This window comes from Gasterosteus aculeatus, chromosome 9 (genome assembly GCF_964276395.1).
Source record: "Gasterosteus aculeatus chromosome 9, fGasAcu3.hap1.1, whole genome shotgun sequence".
NCBI classification, from domain to species: domain Eukaryota; kingdom Metazoa; phylum Chordata; class Actinopteri; order Perciformes; family Gasterosteidae; genus Gasterosteus; species Gasterosteus aculeatus.
Window position 1 is genome coordinate 18,120,572 of NC_135696.1, and position 24,560 is coordinate 18,145,131.

General features: G+C 47.1%; 1 protein-coding gene across 29 annotated transcripts in view; it reads left to right on the forward strand.

The window, feature by feature from the left end:
- Positions 1 to 24,301, forward strand: part of sorbs2a (sorbin and SH3 domain containing 2a) — a 47,817-nt gene extending 23,516 nt beyond the window's left edge. For 6 of the 29 annotated variants that reach the window (XM_078109261.1, XM_078109264.1, XM_078109259.1 and 3 more), the window contains 23 exons: positions 34 to 651; positions 2,967 to 3,087; positions 3,814 to 3,989; positions 5,339 to 5,405; positions 6,180 to 6,230; positions 6,340 to 6,553; positions 6,661 to 6,775; positions 8,922 to 8,993; positions 10,376 to 10,432; positions 11,164 to 11,213; positions 12,174 to 12,349; positions 12,724 to 14,538; positions 15,469 to 15,548; positions 15,815 to 15,912; positions 16,261 to 16,375; positions 16,479 to 16,607; positions 16,920 to 17,114; positions 17,514 to 18,470; positions 19,000 to 19,581; positions 20,512 to 20,595; positions 20,853 to 20,890; positions 21,146 to 21,252; positions 22,118 to 24,301. In XM_078109261.1, the coding sequence (XP_077965387.1) occupies positions 34 to 651; positions 2,967 to 3,087; positions 3,814 to 3,989; positions 5,339 to 5,405; positions 6,180 to 6,230; positions 6,340 to 6,553; positions 6,661 to 6,775; positions 8,922 to 8,993; positions 10,376 to 10,432; positions 11,164 to 11,213; positions 12,174 to 12,349; positions 12,724 to 14,538; positions 15,469 to 15,548; positions 15,815 to 15,912; positions 16,261 to 16,375; positions 16,479 to 16,607; positions 16,920 to 17,114; positions 17,514 to 18,470; positions 19,000 to 19,581; positions 20,512 to 20,595; positions 20,853 to 20,890; positions 21,146 to 21,252; positions 22,118 to 22,179 (5,979 nt within the window). In that variant the 3' untranslated portion in view covers positions 22,180 to 24,301. Of the gene's footprint in view, positions 1 to 33; positions 652 to 1,278; positions 1,693 to 2,966; positions 3,088 to 3,813; positions 3,990 to 5,338; positions 5,406 to 6,179; positions 6,231 to 6,339; positions 6,554 to 6,660; positions 6,776 to 8,921; positions 8,994 to 10,375; positions 10,433 to 11,163; positions 11,214 to 12,173; positions 12,350 to 12,723; positions 14,539 to 15,468; positions 15,549 to 15,814; positions 15,913 to 16,260; positions 16,376 to 16,478; positions 16,608 to 16,919; positions 17,115 to 17,513; positions 18,471 to 18,999; positions 19,582 to 20,511; positions 20,596 to 20,852; positions 20,891 to 21,145; positions 21,253 to 22,117 lie in introns of all 29 variants that reach the window. The other 23 variants (XM_078109276.1, XM_078109284.1, XM_078109277.1 and 20 more) reach the window with 19 other exon arrangements.
- The last annotated feature ends 259 nt before the right edge of the window (positions 24,302 to 24,560 follow it).

The window sequence follows — 24,560 nt, forward strand, 5'->3', positions numbered from 1 at the left end:
AATCGGTTGTTGCTTTTCTAATTGGCCAATAAGGAAATCAATCATGTGCCATTGCCGCCCCCCAGAAGAGAGAGTTTCCACTTCTCTCCCACGGGCACTAATCCGCCAGGCTACGGCTCCCTTGTCGCGCGGGCGAATGATTTTATCCCACGGACGCTAACGTTCACGCAGAATGAGAAGGGCGAGTCCCTCACTGTCCGCAGCACGTCCTCCTACTCTTACTCAGAGAGCACAAACTCAGTCCAACATTCACACCAGTCCCCTCTCCTGGATGCCATTAGCAGCTGTACTGCACCCACCCCCACTAACTCACAGGCCCAGGAGAGAAAGGTGTCGGCCCTCAAACTAACCCCTGTCACCATCCCGGACCCCCCGGCTCACACACAACGACCCAAGACCCGGACCCCGGGTTCCCCTCCGCTTACTCACCCACCTCCGCGAGGGGGTCCCACCGCGTCCCAACCCCTGACACAGGCCGCGTCGCCCGCGGGCCGCTCGGGCCCGGAGAGCCTCGAACCTTCAGGCGACACAGCGGCGCTCGAGGGCCCGGATCGAGCCCCCGGTGAAGCCAAGAGCCCGGCGCCAGCCCAGGTGGAGATAACCAAGGCTCCTCCTGCACTTCCACCGAGACCTTCTCCGGCAGTGCTGTTGGTACATGACTGTCTCCATACTGTAACAAAAGCACTGGTTGTATCCCCTTTGAGGCCACTTACAATACAAGATTGCTGGGATTCTTTTTTGTCGGTTGATATGAAGAGGCAGAAAAGGGAGCGTCACGCGTTTTGACGAGGAGAGAGTAGCCGGGAAATCCAGAGACTATTGTGCTTCGGTTGGTGTTTGTCTTGATGCAAGAAGTGCGGGTGCTTTGATGCACAGCATACAATATGCTGCTCTTGCCCGTGTGTGTGTGTGTGTGTGTGTGTGTGTTGCCCTTTAGTTGGCTAGGCTTGGTGCTGCCATTGGACGCACTAATTCTGGTTCTATGTATGAACCCATACTGTCTGCGTGATAACAAACTATTTCATTTCCTCCAAACCGCTGTTCCTGCCTGCGCACTGTATTTGAACTCCCTCTTCACTTCACAGCCGCAGCCCAGTGACACTTTGACGTGGTTTCACAGCAGCACCGCCTCCGTCTGTCGGGCTCACGCGTTCGCTTCCACACATCTCGCGTGACGTCGTGACAAATGAGTGTTCATCACTAAGCGCTCTACTCCTTTCCTCCCTTTTCCAAATCGACTCCCTCTTCTCCTCCCTCTCCCCTTCCCCCAACACCTAGTGCCCCCCCTCCCCTGACCCAACAGCACGGCACTCCCCCTATCGCTGCCGCAGCTCAGAGTCACTCGACTGCATGTCGGGCCTAATGCCCAAGGCTCTATCGCCCAGCCCGTATGTTCCTAGCGGAGGTGGCGCAGCCAGCAGGCCGGACCTCCCCGCGGCCGGCAGTACGAGCTTCGGGGGCCGCGCGCCGTCCTCGGACTCCCGCGTGACGGTGTCGGCTCTGAGCCACTACTCAACGTCCACGGCGGGTCTGCTGGACGAGCTGCAGATCTGTAGCCTGGACTCACCGGGCGCCTCGGCCACGCCATCGCCCACCCTCAGCCTCGTCTCCGCCTACACATCCACCGCTGGCCCTGATGATGCGCTAACAGCCTTTGTGGCCTCCACCGCTGCAGCAGCCACTGTCACTAACGTAATTATCCCGACAAGTCATTGCTATACTGTAACACACAAATGGTGCCCTCCCTCACGACACTCCTTTGGATGGCTGAACCAAACTTCACCAAAATGTGTTTTTGCTGCTGTGTTTTCCCCTTTTACTAACGTTCAACCACAATCTGTTTTATCAATGTTTCTCCACTCATTATATCACTATGTCTCTGTGCTTGTCTGTGTTTCTCTGTTGTGCCCTTTTTGCAATCATATGCTATGGTCTCTAAAGGCCTCCTCAGATCAAAAATTCATGATGAGACAAAACCATTTTTCCTAAAACTGTAGCCGGGTGAAGAAAGAAGAGGCTTTCACGATATGGAATCCACGAGGACTGTACTCGCGTTTCCTGTCGGCTCATTATTTGTGCCGAGGTCATAGATGTAAGGGGCAGAGAGTAATACTCGCAGATACTAAACAAGTTAGGCAGTTAGAAGTAAGTCTAACACTGTCTATACAGGGTACATAGTATGAACAGCATGTTGGGGGATTAGCAGCTCCTCTGGACATCCCAAGTGGCCTCCTCCACTTTAGACGGGCAAAGATAGCGACGGCCTAAACGCGGATCTCCAGTCTTCAAAACAGCATCCCACCCCAGTGTATCTATTATAGAGTTATAGCTCATAGAGGAAACGCCCTGTGGAGAGATTCTGTTCTAATGTGTCCGTCTCACGGCAGCATCTTTTGATAGCCATTGGTTTTAGAGCTCTCATGAATCTTTGGTCAAAACACACTCGCCTTCAAATTCAAGCGCTGTGTTTTGATTCTTTTTGTCCAATGGTACGTTCCTAAGCTGAATGGGAGCGCATTTTTCAGAAAGGGCCTCCCATTGTGTCTAACGTCTTGTTTGTCGCAACTAATTTATGATGAAATGAATGTCGATCTGAAAGGTTTCTTTGCTTACTGCCACTGTTTTAATCCCTTGTGTCTGTCTTTGAATTGAAGTGATTCAATAAGTGCCGCTTCGCCTCATGAACTTTTTTTACATTATACAGTCACTTGAGATTCAGCAAATACCTCCGACATCGGTCTACATGTGCACTCATAGTAAAATTTCAATATTTAGCAACGTGATGGCTAATAATGGATTGATAAAACTAGGCTGTTGTTTTGCTACGTGTTTTTCTCTGCACTCATAATGGAATGTTGGAGGGCGGAGCAGCAACATTCCTCACTGTAAAAGGACATGTGCCCGTTTTTGATGGTACTGACTGCTTTTCTGTTTTGTTTTGTTTTTGGCTTGTGGGTGACTCTCAGGGCCAGGTCCTCTCTCACGCTATGAATGGAAGTGCTCCTCAGAGGCCCCTCTCTCCTCTCTCCTATCCTCCGCCCCCCACCTCCCTCCACCCGACGCTCCAGAGACACAGCCGAGGTTCAGGTGAGTCCAGATCCTTTGCTCCAAGGACACATGTGTTATTAGTAGCCGAGGAGAGGGGGCTCGGTAATAAAAGGCCCCGTGTTCCACGGCTGTGTTCTGAGATATTTTAGTGAAGTAAGAAGGTAACATTTTTGAGTTTACTAAAATTGTTGATATACTCCTCAAAGGATGAAATAGGAAACAGTGATTTCTTAGTTATTTTTAAAATGGGAGATCACAGGATTTATTTCTGTTCTGCTTCTGACAGGGAATTAGCATCATGGTTGTTTGAAAAAAAGACGTTTTATGATTCATCTATTGTTTTGATCTATTTTTTTAATTAGTATTCATTCATATTTTTCCAGTTTCACCACTCTCCCCAGGTCCAGTCATCGGTTATATATTATATCATCATAGCGTAATGTGAAATTGTTTAAGTGCTGAAATTTCACGAATACTATGTATGGATATTTGTGAATTAGTCTTTTCATTATTGCCCATATAAATATTTAATGGTACATTAAAAAGTCCAGCATATGATATGTCCATACTTCCTATTAGAGGATTACACAGTATAAAATTAGTTTGGGATTAAAATGGAGATGTTCTTGGACCGCTCACATCTTAAGGTGTACAAAAGATTATTTCATCTCACAACGTTCCCCGTTGCGTTGGTTATTGGTGGGTGCAGCTGACAGCGAGTGTCTCTCTCTTCTCCTTTTCTCTCCCCTCCCTCCTCGTGTCCAGAGGGCAGCGAGTCCCTTGCCAGAGAGTCCGTGGTTCTGGGCCACACGAGCGTCAGCGGCATGGTGCCCATCGCTCGCTTCTCCGAGGAGGAGAAGAGGGTGTCGGTCATCAAAGCCCCGCACTACGAAGGCATCGGCCCTGTGGACGACTCCGGCATCCCCATCGCCATCCGCACGGTGAGGTCACGCCCTCAAAGGGCTCCACGTGTCGGTATGCAGCCCCCGGTTCATGAGAGTGGATTACTTTCGGCTGTCAGCAGCTTTGGATCCCACATTAAAAGCCCCTTTCTCTTTCTCTCTCCCCCACCATCTCTCGGTATCTCTCTTACTCTTCCCTCCGTGTGCTGGTTTTACAAATTCGCTCCGACGAGCTCTTGCCGTTACCGTTGTGACTTCCAGGCGGCCGTGTGTGTATTAACACTGTACTCGGTTATCCGTTTCTTGAAGAGTGGTATTTAATAGCGCGCTTGTTCAAACAGGAGGACGAGCAGGGCGAGAGACACAAACGAGAAGAATGAGAGATGGGCAATAAAAGTGAAGAGAAAAGGTGGATAGAAAAAGAAAAAGAAAAGCTGGAGGAGACGAAAAACAGATGCCCCTTGTTGTCGAGCACACAAACATTTTTGTGGGCACTTTGTTTGGTAACCATGGAGAGTGAAGTGGTAATTGGTCCGTCTCCCGGCCGTGCCAACGCCACAATAGTCTGTCACATTCACTCCTTCACCGTGGAGCCAAGCGGCCTGAGTCCAGGCACGCTGTTTAGCGTGGGGATTAAGTCTGTTATTTGATAGCTCCTTTTTTCAAAGTGGCTGTTAGATCTATACTGTATACACAAAGACGCGCATACCAGGAGGTCCCACTTTGGTTTTGTAGCCACATGGCTTCTGTATCCTCTACGCTGCGAAAACGGAACCCGATGACACTGATTTATGAAAGCGAGCACAATTATATAACAAAACAAACCACAATGGCCGTTTATCAGGTTGTTCATTGCCAACCGATATGCAAACATCAGCAGCTTAGCATGATGTCATTCGTCTAGCTACAAGCTAACAGTCGAGTGTGGTTTCATGTGATGGGTAAGTTTGTCACGTCTAATCGAGATTTGTTTATACATCCCAGAGTTCAATATGTGATCAAAAATACTGAGGAGCTTTTCTGTGTGTATAAAATACTTAAACATTTGAAATTCAGAGCATGTACATCAAATTAAGTCAAATAGTCTGATGCCAATTATTTTTGACAAGACTATTTTTTGAGAACAAGAAAACAGGAGATTTAGTCCTCCTCAAGTCGTTTGGTTAATGTCTCATAAAATAAATCTCTATAAATAATTGATTAATGTCTCGGCATGTGTTAAATTCTCGGTGAGTGGAATATGGATCTCTATAAAAGGCTGAGAGTGTGTTTTTCCGTTTCTCAGTAAGTACTCAGCTCCGCAAAACAGTGGGAACGCTTCCGACCGTCTGACTTCAGGCACCGAGTTTATGTTGCGTAAATCTTCATGACTGTTTCTCCCTCCACAGACGGTGGATAGGCCGAAGGATTGGTACAAAACTATGTTCAAGCAGATCCACAAGGTTCACAAAGCCGGTAAGTCTGTGCTGCGTCACACTGAAAGGCACAAACGTCCTGCTGTGTGATGTGATTTGATCACCGAACATTAGATATAGGGAAAGCATGCATGCTCTGTGTGTGTATGTGTGTGTATCTTTGTTTGTTTGTGTGTGCATGTCGGTTCCTATTAAGCCAAAAGACCAGAGAACCTCTGAGCCAGACCTCCTCAGATGAGAGCAGGAGAGTCTGGAGAGGAGGAGGAATTGAGAGAAGCCTCCTAATAGCCACTGCGCTCTCCTGGGAAATCTGTTCTAATTTTATGGGCCTGACATTATCACACACGGTCCGTTCTCAGCTTCTTTGTTCGGGCTTCTCCCACTGCAGCGAACAAATAAAAACACTCCCTGTTTCATGATTATGGGAGTTTCCATGACGCTGTATATATCTGTATATTCTACGTAAATAATAGTAATGTGGAGAAAACAGCAGTTTTTTGATTTGTCCAAAGATAAAATACTCCACAATATGCTGCTATGAGTTTCTATGGACCTCCTTGTTCTTTATAAAAAGCTCAGTGGAAATAACAAGCTGAACTTGTGGATGGACGGAGGGGGAAGTGCTTCATGCTGCTTGGGTGGTTTTATTATATTCCGCTGGGATAATGGTCACAATTGAAACCTAGTATCGCTGCACTCAAACAAACTAAAAGTGCTGTTCCCTCAGAAGAGCAAACTGCAGCCTTGTTCCCTCCACACGCCATAAAGTTTGTTTGTGCATGCATACCGACCAGTCTATTCCCTTCCTCTACAGATGATGACTATTCTGACACATACAACGCAACGTATGCGGTCATAAACAGCGGTGAGAGATGTCCTACGCGCAACAAAAGTTGCTTTAAAGCCATTCTTCCCATCTGTCTCGCCCAGTCCGGCTTGCTCTGCCTCATCGCTTTCCTCTTCTATCTTGACAGATGACTACAGCCTCTCATCCAACCCCACCATGGCCCACCCCGCTCCCCGGACACACACGTACAGGCCGCTGGCCAAATGCCCCTCGGACAACGGAGGGCGTCTGGGCCCCCGTGAGCCTCCGCCGTCCCCTGTGCCCCCCCCACCTCCGCCCATGCCATCCCTCCTCCAGCTGAGGGCCAGAGACAGCGATCGCGAGAGAGACTCGCCTGACGCGTACGAGGAGCTTCGTCTCATCTCCTTCATGATTCAGTGATGATTAATGAACTTTTCCTGCAGCTGTTTTCTAAGAAGTGTCTTTGTTTGTTTTTTTCTCACCTCAGGAACGAATGGGGTCCTCCCAACAGGAAGGTGGACACGCGGAAGTACCGCGCCGAGCCCAAGAGTATTTTTGAGTATGAGCCCGGAAGGTCTTCCATTTTGGAGCATGAAAGACCAGTGAGTACATAAGAAAATGTTTTTTCATCATTATTATCATTATCTTATGAACATTTTTCTTTTTAAACCCACCGAGGTGATTCCTGTGACTTTGATCCTATTGTTCAGTTAACACTGCAGACGTAAAACTGCGACAAATAAATTAAGTGGATGGGCAAAAAAAAGGGTCTCAAGAACACTTACCTTTCCCTGCTTAAAAGACTCAAATTTTTTTAGAGCCTTTCGCATAGACTTCTTTCCATCCGGCACGGCGTGGGCGTCGAAAAGCGAAGGCTTCCAGTGCTTTTAGTCACTACTGGGGTGAAGGACGAAGCAGACCGCAGGGATAATTGCTGCGTAGAAGGAGGGAACAAATAATAGACATAATGTACCTGAGATGGAGGACGGGATAATGGAGACGGCGTTGCAGATGAGGGCTCGGTTATGTGGGAGAAGATCAAACAGAAAAAAAGTATTTGCATAGGTTTTTCAGACATGCGATGACTGCAGTGAGCAATAATGCATGAGTCAGATCCAGATAAGGCATTAAAAGGAGAAAGTGAACCCACGCAGGCTAATCTGCTGTCTGAGACTAGAAGCTTTATTCTCCACCGTCCATGTTAACGAATCGCTCCCCAAAACACCGTTCGGTGGGGAAGTGTTTTTCTGCCAATATGTGTTTTTTGTGGCAGTTTTTGCTCTCGGCTCTCACTTGCCTCACAGGGTCACTTGTGTGTCTCGGAGCTGGATTCTCTTTTTTTCGTGGACGTAACACCTACCAAACATCTCCTGGCAGTGTTTGATTTTCTGCGTGCCACAGCAGACCGAGTAGTGGACCAACGCATCATCTCTGCGGTTAGAAGACCTCAAACATCCAACTGAATAAGAGTAGATGATTAACTTTGCTTTCCTCTTTGTCACATGTAAATACTTACATCCTATCTCACAGTTTATTGCAGGTTGATTCATTATGAAAATGTATCTGTCTGTGATACAACACGTTATTTCAATCCATCTAGTCATCAGGAAAGATCAACTTCTGACCCTTAAGGAAATGAAACCATCATTAACCCGCCATGCAAAATAGGGGAGGACATACAGGAGAGCTTTTAGCACATGACGGGCTACATTGAATAGCTGACAAGCCTTAGTTTGATATATACATCTTAATCATGTAAATCCATCTTTTAACGAGTCTCAATTATCAGACATGGAGGGTTTATGTGTGCTGCTATCTTCCACGGGGGAGAGTGGCCAACTTTATGGATGGCATGATCTCAAGTTTATTAGTGTAGCACTTTTCAACGAGGCAATTCACAGTGCTTTCTAATACATTAAAATGACGCCAAAGTAATATTTCATCCATAAAAATGGCAATTTGTAGGCAAAACACTAATCATCCCCTGCGATCTGGAATCCTTGAAGAAAACTTGGATAATCCTGCAAGAAAATTGAAGATCTCACACACGTGCAGTATAATCCCAACGTTATTTAGATGTGCATTTCTTCTCATATGCATATAGGGGAACACCCAGAATTAATGTTTAAAAGGGTCAAATAGCACTGCCCTCTTATGTTGTTTGACCTGTTAAGAGATCAAATCTCACAGGTCAGTATGTTGTCGGGTATTTAATTGACTCCCACCAATGCAGGAGTCTTTATTAAACAGGGTTTTTAATTTGTGGCCGGTGCTCTTCTTCTTATCGACTACACACTCTTTAACATTCCATCCACTCAGCCGGCTGCAAGGTGTGGATAATGAGGTTGGGCGTTAAATATGTAATGCGCAAAGCAACATCCCGACCGTTCGTGATCCGTCGGCTTCGCTCTGGCTTAGAATAAGGCCGTGGTAATGGGATTCTGTCTCGGCATTCACTGCGCATTTATATGCACATGGAATAACGGAGAAGGCCCTGGGCGTGGAAATGCCTGCCTCTTGTCCTCGGTACACTTGTACACTGCCGGCTGACGAATGGCTCGGACGCGCCGTTGTTTTGGAATAAATGTCAAACCAGTTAAAGCAGTGGTCTTCCTCCTGTGCACATCTCCCCGTGCCACCTCCGTCCACTCCTAACCATGAGGTCCATGTCTCTCTCTCTCTGTGTGTGACTTCTTTTCCACACTGTCTTTCCTCTACCTCTTCTCTGTCTCTATCATGCCTTCCCAGACCTATGATGACATAGATTTAGAGAACGAGCCTTGGTATAAGTTCTTTTCCGAGTTGGAGTTTGGGCGGCCGGTAAGTGAGGGCCATAGCTCCCCCCCCCGATCCCACCCCTCTATCACAACCCCCGTAGGCAGACAACCACTGTCTCCACTTCTTTCTGTGTGTGTGTGTTTTTTGTTTATTTTATCTACCAATAGACTGAGTGGGGCTAGTTGTTTCGGCATGTGTTATTTGTTGGGCCCTTGTGACAGGCTGTGTTATGTCTCTGCGTTGCCGGGGTTTTTGGTCTGGTGGCAGCAGGCGCTGAAATGTTCACGCACAAACCTGGATGTTTTAATGTCTCTGTGGTGCTATTGGCTAAACAATAGAGGCAAACAGATAAAAAAAAAGACTGCTTGCTTCAGATCATTTAGATAAGCTGACTTTTAACAGGAAGAGCTGCACAGAGCAGTCAATCAATCAATCTATCCATCTATCCATCACAATCATACACACGTCATAATCAATCATATAGACGTATTCATAGCTTGGACTTTTGTTAGTTTTCAATATTGGTGGAGCGATGCTCTGCGTGTCTACAAGCCAGATGCTCTAGCGCCCCCTGCTGGAGGTAGATCTCGTGGCTCGGGGCAGCGATTGCCTCTAGCCTCAGATCACCACCAACCTGACTGACTTACAAAGGGTGGGGCCTGTGTCCGTGCCGTGACATCGGGGGACTCTTTGTCGGGCTTATTTAGAATGTTCAGGTGAAAATGTCCCGTCGGGTGCAGGCGGGACTTCCCAGAGTCACGTTTGCTCCGTGTTGAGATTTCCACCTGCAATATTTTCACACCACCAAATAAGCCCTTAGAGCGTAGACGGTTCTCCTAGACGCACTGACTGGTCCAGCTGGGACAGAACCGCACAGTATGATCAGCGTTTGTGGCTTTTATTGAAGCGACGAGTCACAAGAGGTTTTGACGGACATATTCAACAATTAATCTGCACCATCACAGCATCACAGCATTGGATGGTGCCATTCACCGCTCCATGAAACAAACACTGCAGCTTATGCTTTACAGCTTGCTTCCACACTCTGCATGTGTGTGTGTGTGTGTGTGCACATTTTGTCTGTGTGTAGGTGAGTGTGAGGTACACAGGATGATTTAGAAGGCCTAGTTTATTTCAACATTGAAGAAATGAGCAATAGATGAAATAAGAACGTGCATATGAATTAACATGTATAATTTGTGTGTGTGTGTGTGTGTGTGTGTGTGTGTGTGTATTGTACATGGAAAGCACTTTGCTTTGTGAACTGGTCCATCTCTGGTTACTCTGATTCTCTAACGAGTGTCGCTTTCTCCACATGTTTCTTTTTTTGGTTTCCCCCATGATGTCACCGCCGCTCCTTCTCCTTCACCTCATTTTCACCTTCTTCTTACCGCTCCTCCTCCTCCTGCTCACTGCTGCTCAAGCCTCCTAAAAAACGGCTGGATTATAATCCAGACATCTCCGCTCGTCAACGTATTGAGGTAATCTCACCTTCCTGAGTGTTCCAGTAGTGTTGGTAATCTCACCGCTTCTAACAGGTCGTAGTAAGGTGTGATTCCTTAAAATGAGTGTAATGTAGTGCAGCATCAATCACGTCAGGATGTGAGCCGTCCCCCACAAGATGAGCATGATGCTGCTTAGTGAACACTATGGAATCTGTAGCTTTGAAATGTCATTCATTGTTTTGCATGGGGTTGTATGAAGTCTCCTTGGACTTTTTACGAAGATCTTTTTTGACGTTTTTTTTTTTTATGAATCACTGAAAATCCGTCTTTTATATTTCCAGCCTCCTTGTGTGTTTTTGATTTTGCGGTTAGCCTCCTCAGAGAGAACGTTGCCGTTATTCGTGCATCAACCACGAAAACCCATTCCGGCTGATCCATGCCACATTTTTCAGGGGCAATGGTTTGCCCCCCCCCCCCCCACCCCTCACCTCCCCGAGCTCAGCTCATTACATCCTTTTCTATGTCCCCCTTGCCGTCATCCTCCAGAGAGAGCAGACGTTTTCCTTCACCGCTTACACCGACAGGCCTCTTTCCCGCCCAGGTGTGCCATGTGGAACCAGCATCCGTCGCACCTTCCGCTGGAGGAGCGGTTTGAGTGTGGCACAGCAACAACAACCGCATGCAGGCTGTGCATTGTGAGCTGCTCTGCCTCCAGTCTTTGTTCCCGCGGACCTCACTTCTCCCTCTTGTCGTCTGCCCTATTTCAGACATCCCTGCACATCGCTCCTGCTGACAAGGCTCCCGAGAGGCCGGCGAGGTAACCTCTGTTTCTTTTATTTCCCTCTGCATCGCCTCTCCCCCCCGTCCCCCATCCCCCATCCTCCATCCTCGCAGCAGCACTGGTCCTTGTTGTGATTCAGCAGGGAGTCAGAACTGCTCTTCCTTGCCTTGACTCTAGTGCAAAGAGCCTCTGTCTCTTTCATTAATAATGCAAGGATTAGTGTTGGGTTTTATTTTATTTTTCCACTAAAGCAGGGGGGGACTTTTGCGTTACCCTTTCACTCAGTGAGCCAGAATAAATTAACCCTGCAAACCTATTGATTCTGCCCTTCACCTCCTATCCTTCTCTCAACCCCCCTCTTCCTCCCCTTGTCCTACTCCCTTTCACCAGTGGCCTGCTTATTCAGTCGCAGTTTCCTCGGTGAAAAGAAAGGGCAGAAATGGGATGAATAGGCCGTGTAATTCATGTTAGCGACGTTGAGTGTGTTTGTTCTAAACAGAAAGGTTTTTCGTCCTTTTGGAATACGAGACGTTGTGGTTTCTTTCTGGAAACGGGGAGAACAGCCTAATTCTTTAGAAGGATAAGCTTGGATATACTAAAACATTAACACGAAACAACCGCAAAAACGTTGAACATTAAAATACCTCAAATGTTTGTACCGATGTACATATGTTTAATTTGTATCATTGGATTAGGGTGGAAGTGGAAATAGTGTTCTCCTTCATTATTATAATTATTTATGGTGTTTTGGCACATGGTACATATTGATGATATGGGAAACATGGTATGGACCCCTAAGACATTTCCGTGTGGAGTTTGCATGTCTCTCGCCGTACCTGCATGCCCCCCTCCCACAGCCCTCCCCGGCTTACGACGGCTTAATTGGTGACTCTTAACAATTGCCCGTAGGTGTGTGAATGTGACAGTGAATGGTTCTATTGGCCTTGTGCCAATGCCGGTGTATAGTGTCGTCCTTGATGTCTGACTGTGTTGCAGTGCTGCGAGCGACTACAGGAAGAGGAGGAAGTCCGAGCCCACAAGTTCCCAAGTCAATGCTCAGTCTCAGAGCAGAGCTGCAACCTCCCCTAAACCAGTGGATGCCTACAGACCCAGCAGCAGCCTAAAGAAACCAGTGGTTCATTCCTCACCATCCTCGCCCTCCAGAGCCAAAGGTACAGCACAAAAACGTCTCCTTTTGCTTGATTTGTTTAAATATTTATTTTTGCCCCTTCTCTTCCCTCAGACTGATATGCGTGTACTTACTTACAATGTCGGCAGAAAATAAAAGAAGATTTCTGGTCATTTCTGTTTGTGATGTTTTTCCTGATACAATGTCTGTCTGGTGACGTCATAACTCTCCTTGATCCGTATTGGTGGAAGTCTGACGAAAATACACCAAATCCTCTTTTTTCTACCTTTTTCTACTCGTTTCTCTCCTCCTGCTCCCTCTCCCCAGCTCCTCCACCCTTATTCTGGGTATTATCTCTAAACATGCTTTCCTCCTTCTTCTCTTTCACCACGCTGCTTTTTATCGGACATCTGAAAGGTGGGGCCGCATGTAACATGTATTCAAACAGCTTGACCTCCCCAGGGCCTCAGCAACGCCCCGATCTCCCCCCTTTACCCTCTGACCCCGTCCATTGCCACGAGGAGGCCAGCCTAGAAAGCAGCTCCGCCTCTAATCAGTCCGTCTGCGGTAAGAACAGCTGGCAGACGAAATGCCAGGACGCCGAGACGTGGAGCAGCGCAGATGAGGTACCGCCGGTCCCCGGCAAGCTCAAGTCACGCAGCTGCGATGACTTACTCAACGATGGGCATTCCGGCTCAGGCGGGCGCAACGCCACCCGCTCAGAAAGTGCCGGGTCCCTCGTCTGCGACGGGAATCCCCCGAGCTCTGTCGGGTCCATCTCCACCAGCTCGCTGCCTCGCCTCCACCGCCGACGCGCGCACGACTCACCGGGCTTCCTCCAGCTCTATCGCAAGATGCACCAGATCGACCGAGCTCACCTCATCCCGTCGGAAGTCATCCGCTCGGTCCGCGCTCGCATCCTGGAGCTGGAGCGCCAGCCCCACCTGCATCGCCATCGCCTCTCTCCCTGGACGCCGTCCTGGGGCATGGAGGTGCCGCGCGACATGGTGCCGAGCCGCATTTCTACATACGAGAGTCTCATTTCAAAGTCCAAATCCATGCCGAACTTGGGCGATACCGAGGTGCCTTCAGGCGCCACCACCCCAGGTGGATCGTCGTCTCGAGCCAGCAGCGGGGGCGTCGCCACGCCCAGTTTTCCGAAGCGCCGTTTTTCCATCGAGTCTCTATTGGAGGAAGACGGCAACGGCGGAGCAGTTCCTCACGCCATGGACCACCGGCACCGACCCCGCAGCCCGCCCGAGGGTCAGCCTCGAGTCGGGCCGGAGCCCAGCCGCGTGCGTTCCTTCCCCGCTCCTCCCGTCCCTCAAGGCCCGCGAGCCAACCACGACTACTCTGACAGCGAGCAAGACGCCGTCGCGTCCGACCTCAGCGACTTCATCCAGGTGGAGGGCTCCTCCTTCTGCAGCGAGAGTGACTTCGACCACTGCTCGCTGACCTCGTCCGAGAGCCTGTACGGCTCCTCCAACCTTCACCACCACCACCTCCGTCATCAGCAGCACCACCATCACCTCCACCACCACCACCCTGCTCACCAAAGTTTAGGCCAGAGCCAGGGCTACCAACACCGCCACCTCATCAGCTCGTGCAAAGGCCGCTGCCCGGCCTCTTACACCCGCTTCACCACCATGCTTCGCCACGAGAGAGAGCGAGCGCGCCAGCAGCTCCAGAGACCCTCGCAGCAGAGCGCCGGCAGCCGCTCCCAAATCCAGAGCTCCCAGTCCCAGCAGTCGATGTCCAAGCTGGCCTTCCTGGTCAGCCCAGTGCCTTTCCGCAGGAAAAAGGGCTCCCCGCCCACCTCCAGAAGAAGCAGTGGCGGCGCAGAGCGAGGAGGCAGACCCAAGTCCAAACAGGCCATTTACGAAGCGCTAGACGCGGCCCTCAGAGACATTTACGAGCACATTCAAGCGGAGCGAGGCCACAGAGGAAGCAGGGCTCCCGACGACAGCATCCTGAGGAGAATACTCGCCGAACTGCTGCCAAACGTGCCTGAGCGAAGCTCCTCGCTGCGTGGGAGGAGGGGGTGTTGGCAAGGGGGCCAGTCCTCCACATCTTTGTACCCAGATGGGAGCCCCACAGAATACGCCTCGCACAGAGGGGACCCCTCCACGCCGCGGCTACAGTCACCGCTCGGCTACGGACGCCACTCGGACAGCTCAAACAATAACGAATATGCAGAGGAGCAGGGCAATGGAAATGGTCTCTGTTATTCAGGTGGAGATAATGCACATATTACACCTCCATTATGCATGTGTACACTTTGTCATGCCAGCACATAGTGCTTTATCTTACATTTGCCTCAGTCCCTTTCAGTATTGCATGGGCTTGTTGTCCTTTCCGCCTAAAGGGTCAGCTGATACATCCATGGCTTGGATTCTCTGTACAATAAATTCAATGAGACTGTACTTGTAATTTACTGTAAATTCTCAAGAAAAGCCTGATGTTAAAATCTTTGCCCTTCTTTCATTCGGTGATAAGCTAAATGTCAGTGAAACTGAACACGTCCTGCTGGTGTTTAACACTCAAGCTCTGCTTCTGAGATGGGAGGATTGAGGCATTTGAGCTGCTAGAAACCTAATTTGAGATGTCAAACAAAATCCTGGCTTTGATTAGATTTCTTACAGTACTAAAATATAATGAAATATATTCTTCTCTAATGCTCTCCTGAGTTTTACTGGAATTGATCCCAACTATTTGAGAATTCACAGTTTCTTACTTACAGAATATTCCACTGTATCTATAATTTAATTATTGCTTTTGATGTATGATTTTCTGTTCTGTTGCAGATTTATTCATGGTCATCTTTTTATCCCACAGTCATGGTTTACTTCAAGTCATGCGATTGTATGTTCATGTTTGTATATTTAGTAATTTCGTTTAGCCGTTTTCCCCCTGTGTTGTCTTTTTGTTTCAGAAATATTCAATCGCATGTCTCGTATTGTGGGAATTACAATCACTTTGTTTTTCCAGACGTTTTAGACCCCAGCGCATTCATTTACATGTTGGAATGACGTCATCTCACCACTGAACCATTCAGTACTCTGCCAGAGCACATGTCTGTGTTGTCAGCATACATTGTGTGATATGATCGTGGTTACCATGGTAACTCCTGTTGCCTTTCTCGCGTGTCTCTGCTAATCACAGACCAGGATGTCTCCAGGTGTTATTCCACCATGGACGGACGCCACACACCCCAGAGCAGAAGGCCCGCGACTGACCGAGAGGTACGACACTGAACTCGTCGACACACACGTCATTAGGAAAGGGATTTTTAGGTTTTCTCCAAATTAATATGAAACTATTGACGTTTGCACGATACAAATATTGCGCATTATACGTCAACCGCTGTCATGTTATTATTAGTTATTTGTCTCTAGCATCAAAATGCCACAGCACAGCTACATTGTCTCAAAAATATAAAAAATGTTTTATTTTATGTTTAGCGTGGTAATGCTTGCCGGCTTTCTTTCCCCCCACTCTCATCTCCTAGGTCTCCCATAAACAGATGACACAACTTATTCTGTTCTCTCTCCTCCATCAGAAACAGCCTGCGAGAGCCATTTATGATTTTAAGGCACAAACGGCTAAGTGAGTACAGTAACTGCGCAGAGCACGCACGGGGCAGCTAGCTTTGAATAACGGCATATCATCACGTCTCATATCATTTACGTTACGTTTTCTGATTTAGGTGCATTTTTTGCGTAAAGTGTCTTTTGCTGTCACATCCTACCACCACAATCATTTTATGCAGTCTTTAATGAGATGAATTTGTGTTTAAAGGCACGCATGAGTAAAGCTTGTTTGTTTATGCTGCAGTGGCTGTTGTTCTGTTGCTGATGCTGTTCATATGGAATGAGCTGTGCTGGGGAGGCGGGAGTACTCGTGCCTACTTTTACATTTGTGTGCCGGCACTTTGATGACGCTTTGATGTTGCAGGGAGCTGACTTTTAAGAAGGGTGATGCGGTGAACATCATCCGGCAGATAGACAACAACTGGTATGAAGGAGAGCACCGCGGGCAGGTTGGGATCTTACCCATTTCCTACGTGGAGGTGAGTGTGCGGCTGTAAGCAAGCACCCCATCGGCACCATTCGCCGTCCCGAATGAAATTGGGCCCCTTATTTATTTTTCCTCTTCAACGCACTCGTGAACAGAGGATGCCGTCGTCAGAGAAGCAGCAGCCGATTCGTCCTCCTCCGCCCGCACACGTCAGAGAGATTGGAGAGGGAGTGGCTCGCTACAACTTCAATGCTGACACTAATGTGGAGCTGTCGCTGAGAAAGGTAGCCGATTGTTTGTGCGTCACTAAAAAACTTTTGTGCGTCACTAAAAAACAGTGTAATGTTTTACAATTATTATCAAAAGTTGTCAGATGAAAGACAATGAAAGAAGTCATCATGCAGATGTAAATAAAGACTGAAAATAAACAAAGGTTTCATTAGTTTTCACTGCGATCGTCTCAGATTTCTGAAATCAAAGCGGAAGCCATTGGACTTATTTGATGATGTTGACGTTGCTATGATCAGATTAAGGCAGCACGGTGGAGTTGTGCTTAGTTACGGTTAACAACCCCGTGTGTGTGTGTGTTTGTGCAGGGCGAGAGAGTGGTTGTGATAAGGCAGGTGGACCAGAACTGGTACGAGGGGAGGATCCCGGACACAAGCAAACAAGGCATTTTTCCCGTCTCATATATTGACATCGTCAAGCGCTCCACGTCCAAGAGTTCCAGCCACCACATAGACCCACACGGTTACCCTGGCAACAGGACACCAAGCTCTACACCCACCAAGGTAGGGGACTACGGAAAACAATAATCCAGTGGAATAAAGTTGTAAATGTCCCACCTGCATCTTCTAACAAATTGGAATAAAGCACTCATGATTTCATACATTCATATAATTTTGGGAATTTATTTATGTTTCAGAACCGGAATGTTGGTTAATAACAAAAGTTACAAATGGCCCAAAACATTTTATGATATCAAAATTTTATGACCTCAAAAAAGTCTTCAGTTCAGTAAGATAATTCATGTTCAAACATTTAGACACACAAGTAAACACATGATCAGCGTAAGACAGTGAACACGTGCCCTTAACCTCTGTTCAGCCCCCCAGTGGCTCACAGAAAACACCCTCTCTACTCTCTGTTCCATTCTGTTTACACTGTTCCTTCTTTTCACCTTCATGGAGCCTCCCTACCACCTCCCTCCACCCTCCGCCACTCGTGACCTCCCCTCCGGTCGCCCCCCGTTGAGAAGGCTTGACCTGCAAGCTATCACCAGCGAGTGGCTGTCACTCACTTTGGAACCTTCAGCGTCCGCTCCAGCTTACCCCCCCGCGACCACGCCTGCACCGCCCACACCGCCCCCCCTCCCCGCTGCCCTCGCCTCTTTCCTGAAGGCAGAGGAACCCAATGCCCCCTCACCTGCACAATCAAAGAGAGAGTCTGCCCTGACGCACCAGAGATTTTCCATAACTCCTGCAGGGAGACTTGCTTTAGGCCACACCCCTTTCTCTCCTCTTCCTCCCCCCCCTCCGGTTCCACATCCCCCCTTTTCCTCTCCACTGCCTGACTCTTTATTGCAATACAACAGTGGCAAAGCTCAACCATTACACATTTTGCAGCCTGAGATTTTGTCCCTCACAATGCCAGAGCCACTAACCTCCCCCGCACAAGCTCCTCTGCAGGACAAGTCGTATTTGGAAGTGGACAAAAGCAGCAAAGTCCCCGATGTCAAGCTGCAGGTAAAGGACCCCTATGACGAGCTGTTGTCCATGATTCTGGATGGTTCCACCGGCTTAGACTTTCCAAGATTGTCTCCGGTAGATTCCCCTGCAGCCAAGCCAACCGGTGAATCCCAGAGCAGGTTTAAGCCAAAAGCTGAGGGTTCTCAGCCGGATGTGAAGCCTGCAGCAGTAACGCCAGCCAGTGACTCGGCTGGCGACCGCTTAGCGGTGCAGTTCCACCGGCCTGTCGCAATGGACCCCATCGCTTGGGGGGCGCAGTCAAAAACTGTGAACGAGCCTCAGAGGCCCCCGTCGATGACAGGAAGGGGATATACCGAGTTGTTCATTGAGGAAGACGATGACGCTAGAGAGGACAGAGGGGAGGATGTTGACGGTTTAAATGGGGGACTCGGCCCACAGGTGTGTCAGCATGGTGTGAGCTGCACGGCCCCCGGGAGTCAGATGGAGGGAAATGCTATAAATCTTATGAAAAAGACACCTACACCTGCCTTCTCTTTGACCCAAAGGTGAAGAGAATGCGTCCAGTAGCCACTCGGGCCACCTGAATGCATTTACAAAGAAGCATTATGTTTAAAAACTAAACCATCAAACGTTGTCCAGGCGGACAGATGTTCACTGATAGTGATAGAGACTGCTGTTGTTGTTGTTGTTGTTGTACATCCTCAACAGAAGGGAATTTAAATAAGTCCCTCATTGACATATAATAGACACTCCAAAGCTTGAGTGAGCAGGATATAAAGATTTCATATGAAGGATACATTTATGATTGAAGGCAAATGAGCATTGACTCTAAAACTTACTGTACACACAAGAATATTTTTAAATCCTGCATTTTTCCCTCCATGTTCTTTCTGGGGCTCAATAACAATTCTCTTTTAGCTTCTATGTTCCATCTTCAGGATTGACGTGTGTGTCATTACCTCCGTAGGCTGATGTCTCTCCCTCCACTTTGACACGGCTCCCCCCCTCCGACCTCTCCTCCCCCTCAGCACCGGCACCCCAATCCTCTTTACCTCCGCCATCTCCATCCTCTTTTACTCCTTCTTCTTTTTCTACATCTTCTTTTACTCCTACTTCATCTTTAACTTCTTCTTTAACTCCTCTTTCTATGTCTTCTCTTACTTCATCTTTTATTCCTTCTTTATCTTCATCTACTTTTACTCCTTCGTCTTCTTTTGTTCCCTCCTCGTCTTCTTGCTCACAGTCAGAGCAGCAGCCTCGTAGCGCCATCCCTCCCACGCCCCCCGTCTCCCCTCGTCCCCCGTCCCGTCCTCACCTCATGACGTCGGAGCGTTCTTCGGCCTCGGCGCCGTCCTCGCCTCCCCCCCTGCGCTCCCCTCCCGCTCCTCCACAGCTCCCTGTCACTCACCCCCCGAGCTTACTCTGCTTCTCACATCTGGTTGAATCCATCCCGGCCCCGACCCCCCCTAAGCCCGCCTCTCCTCCCCTCGCCACTCCGCGCTCTCCTCCCACTGTCCCCCGTCCAGGATGTAGGTCCCCCAAGGTGAAGGTAAAGCTGGAATGTGGAGATGATGCCGTTGATTTGGATCGTGTTTGTGGTGCCAATGATTACGGGACGAACTCACGTGATGCTTTTCTCTAACGATTCATGGCTTGACGTTGCTAAAGCTGAGACTCGGGTTGAAGCGATCAGTCAACTAATCAATTGACAGAAAGTTAATGGATAACGTCTTGCAGGACGAATTAATCGTTTATTTATTTAAGAAAATGCTTTTATTCGCTGCATTTTCTGTTTGATCTCTGTCACAAATCACAATTCGCCAGATTGTGGTTTTGGCTATTGTGGACTTTTGTAACCTAAATAAAAAATCAGCAGATTAACAGGTATGAGCAATAGTTGTTTGTTGCGGCCGTGGCTCAGCCATGTACACTAACGTACGTCGTGCATCATGTATCTGATATACTGATGATAGATCCTCCCAATGAATTATTATTGAATTTCGGAATTATTATTATCATATAATTATTTTTCTGACTTTCTGAATTTGTAATCTCATAGTCTGAAAGGCCCTTTTTGGAGAGATGGATTTTGTGAAGTTTATCCAAAATTAAATTGGATAGAGACATCTTTAACTCAGCGGCTAATGTTTCTTTTAAGTAAATCAATATCACAGGACAAACACTTATTTAAATAATTTAAATCAGGTGAAATGCAAACTGAGGCAGTTAGAGGCCCCGGCCTCCTACCTTCTATGGGCCCATTCACGGCCCTTTTATAATCAACCCATTTGCTTTTCGGGGGCTTGACTTGCTACTGAGTGTCTTTGGTAGGAAGGACCAGGCGGTGTGTCCAGGTGTTCTTCTGCCTTCGCATGTCGACGGTTGGTGTTTGGCAGCATGTCGTCGGCCTTTTTGCTTGTGCCGCTGACTCGTTGACTGTTGAACATTATCGGTGCTTCTGGTCTTTCTGCCCGTGAAGCAGGATCCAGTTGTCGGTGGTAAACCCCCTCGTAGCCCCATCTTGTCCCGGAGGTCCTATCTGTCCTCGGTTAGAGGTCGCCGGGTAGGGGGGCATGCCTTCATTCAGTCTCTGTGTGGGAAGGACAGCTTTAGAAATAACCGAATCATTCAGGACTGATGCTGTTTTTTAAACTGTAATTTTCCTTTTTTTGTTTTCTCCTCTGGGTATGAAATTACACCTTATTCCTCATAAGAGACAACCTGAGACAAGTCTCTGCGTTTGACATCTTCACAGCCGACAGGAAAACCCTGTTAAAATGCAAGATCTTTACTTTTATTCTGTTTTTGTCTCTCCCACAGCGATTGGTGCAGGATGCTCTCCAGGGTGGAGGAGATCCGTGAGTTCTTCTTCTTGTATTTCCCCGATTTGCTGTTGTGCACGAAAAAGAATTGCTATCCTGTGCTGAATTACATCAATAAAAAATTGTGTGCATTAATTGTATTCAAGAACTTTACATTTATACACTCGGTTTAGTGGTTTGAACATGAACATTAAAAGGTCATCGTAGTACACCCAACAGAAAAATTAACATTACTGTTCAGTATCAATACTGCAGAGATTCCTGAGCTCAACTGCTGTTTCCCCCCTACAGGTACCAGGCCGTGTACAACTACCTGCCTCGCAACGAGGACGAGCTGGAGCTGAAGGAGGGCGACGTTGTAAATGTGATGGAGAAGTGTGACGATGGCTGGTTCGTTGGTAAGAGGAGGGGATACAGATTATTGTGTATTAGTCATGATACTCGATACATACTTATGTATGTGCACACTGTGAAAAGCTTTTTGATTGTGGCGTTGAGGTAGTACGACCACTAGGTGGCACTGTGAGCCCATCCATCAGCGTGGACGGTATGGGGGCACCGTTTGTAAAATGTTGCACGTTCTAAAATCCTGTGCAGTTTTGCTACATTTAGCATCATATGAACAAAAAAGCACGACAATATTCATATGTCACCTTTTCAAACATTTAGAGAGAAATTTATATAAATTCATTCAAGTTGTTAAATAATATAAATGTAAATATAAATGTTTAATATAAATAAAAATGTTAAATGTAAATATAAATGTAAAATATAATTGTAACTGTTAAATTTTCACTCTACATGTCAGATTTGACGACTGAACATTACAATATTTACGGTAGTTCATGGCGCAGCAAAGCGTTTACATTTAACATTTATATTTAACATTTAAATTTATATTCAACATTTACATTTGTATTTAACATTTAGATTTACATTTAACATTTATATTATTTAACAACTTTGTTACTGCCAAACATTATCCTTGGAAAAGTTTTTGCATTTTACATGAATTTCTCTCTAAATGTTTGAAAAAGTGACATATGAATATTGTCGTGCTTTTTTGTTCATATGATAATGCTAAATGTACCAAAACTGCACAGGATTTTAGAACGTGCGACATATTCCAAACGGCGCCCCATAGGATGGAGGCAGCCTTATGCTTCCCAGCTGAGACGGTGCGGCAGCCCTGAGAGTCTGAAACGTGACGGCAGCGAGTTTCAGCGCCGACGATCTCATTCTATTGCTTTTTGTGTTTTGAAGGGACGTCTCGACACAGCAAGTTGTTTGGAACCTTTCCAGGAAACTACGTGAAACAGCTATAATGATGATTCCAGCCCCGGCTCCGCCCTCCTTCCCCCCGGCTCCGCCCCTTTCTGTGACAACTTGTTCGCCCTCAGCACAGCAGCAGCAGGACGCCACCGCACCAGAGACCTGCCGCACGTCTATGTGTGTGTGTGTGTGTGGATCGTCAGCTTCACGCAGACACAACCTTGAGCTCTAACTAGCCATCTTTAACGGAAGACTTCTTTCAAATAATGTTGTTGTTTTTTTGGGGGGGTTTCTATCATGGAGAACCCAAACTTTGTGCCGGAGTCAGCGACCGTTATCTTTGGCCTGTGATGGAAGCAGATCCAAGGAACTTTGCAAGCAGTCGATGATAGAAAACACGCTTTTCTTTCTACTAAAGGGCAGTAATTAAATAGTCATCACCACGATCACCTTTTATTTTTATATTCAGTTTATTCTTAAAAACACTTGTTACATTTCATTTCAGTGTTCGGTTACAAATATCCCCAAAGGCCTTCGGTGCAGAGAGGGTCGTAGATACCGTATTCTGTCAGCAGGTCTGTTGCGTAGCAACTGTGTTGGAGGGCCGAAGTCATGCAGCCGATATTTTAGGTTAAAGGGTGTTAAAGTCCCAGACGTCCATGAGGAAAAGACGGCACATGTATCATGTATGAGGCTGCGTGTCGCCCAATGTACTGATTGGCTCATGAGAATGTGGTAAATGAAAAACGATCATGATTCATCGTCCAGCAATCATTTCAAATATTGCGAACGAGTGTGAAAAGTATCTTTGACTCTTGGCCCTGCTGTCGAAACCCGATGTGACAGCTTCCAGGATCAGGAAACAAAAATGTTGGTTCTTCATCTTCACACTAGGATTGATGCACTTTAACCAAACTTTTAACACAATTTTTAGAGTTTATTTTCCCAAATTTCCCTCCAGATTCCACAACGAGTGAGGTGACCGACCTGTTAGGTATTATATTTATTAGACAAGTGCTGGTCGAAGTGTGTTACAAGACGATTGTAGGAAGCACGGACACATTTGGAGGCGTGTTATTTTGTTGTCATCGTGCAGAAAGTTCCACTAACAACACGACACTTCTCTCCGGGTGTCACAGTGTTTTATGTTGCGTTATTTAAGTCAATGCAGGATGGGATGAGACTTTATCAAACACGTGCGTCATGTGACTGCAGTCTCCGTACTAGACTTTGGTGGTGTCTTTGAGCCGTGCTGTCAGCGTGCTTCACTGCTTCATGTTACACGCTACGAGTATCCGTCCTCTTAACCCGTCATGCTCAGTGAACATGATTTGTGTTTTCATGTTTTTCATCATCATGTGCTTCACATCGGATGGACACTGAAAACAAAAACACTGTTGTTAAAGCACCTTAAGATGTATTTTGTTTTATCATTCACCGTCCTTCACGTCATCCACGACTCCAGTAGGTGTGAGGACACTTTGTGTGTGTGTGTGTGTGTGTGTGTGTGTGTGTGCGTGTGTGTGTCTGTGGTGTTTTTGTAAGCCTTTTGTATGAGAGCTGTATAATGGCCAACATCCACTTGCTTTATAAAGTCAGCATTTTCTCACCCAGCATCATATTTGGTTTCCTCGCTTTCTTTCTTCACATTCTTCATCCGTGGTGCTAATTTCCACATTTTACAGTTATTCCCGTAGCCGTAGGCCTGTTTTCCCTCCGTGTCGTTTTAAAAGCCAGTGGCATATTTAAACTGAAGTTACTGTAGTAAGTAAGTAGAGTTGGTGATTGCTGCCTTATGTCCAACTCACTAATATACTAGCCATGTATCTGTTAACCTCTTCTGTGATGCAAAAAACTAATTTAGGCAAACATAGTGTAGAAAACGCCCGGGAGCGTGTGCACAGGGTGACCAGCGACTGCAGCGTCCCTCCGGTCGGCCTTTGATACCACATGTCAGAACAGACATGGACCTGACTCCTGCTTTGTTTCTACATGTAATGAACATGTTAATCTTCTATGTTGTTGGTGTTAATATCCAATTCAATGCACACTCTTGGACCTAAGTATTTCTACAACATCTTAGCATTTGTTGGATCATTTTATGGGGCTGTATTGGTAATAAAATCCAGCTGGTAGATGAAATAAAGACAACGTTTAACTGTTGATGACTGAAAAGAAGGAATCTGATTTGTGATGTTTAAAAAGGTACAATTCATTCATGCTGCCGTTGTGAGCACGGAGGTCACGTTGAGCGCTGACGTTCTCCACACGTGGACTGTTGGCCGCAGTGGCTTTCAATAAGGATCTCTGATTACAATCTATATCAGGCTTTATATACTTAATGGGATAAATTATGTCAAAATAAGTTGAAGAACAGACACGTAACTTTGTCTTCTACAGAAGTTCACCTGCTTTGGTTGCAGGTGTGAATCAT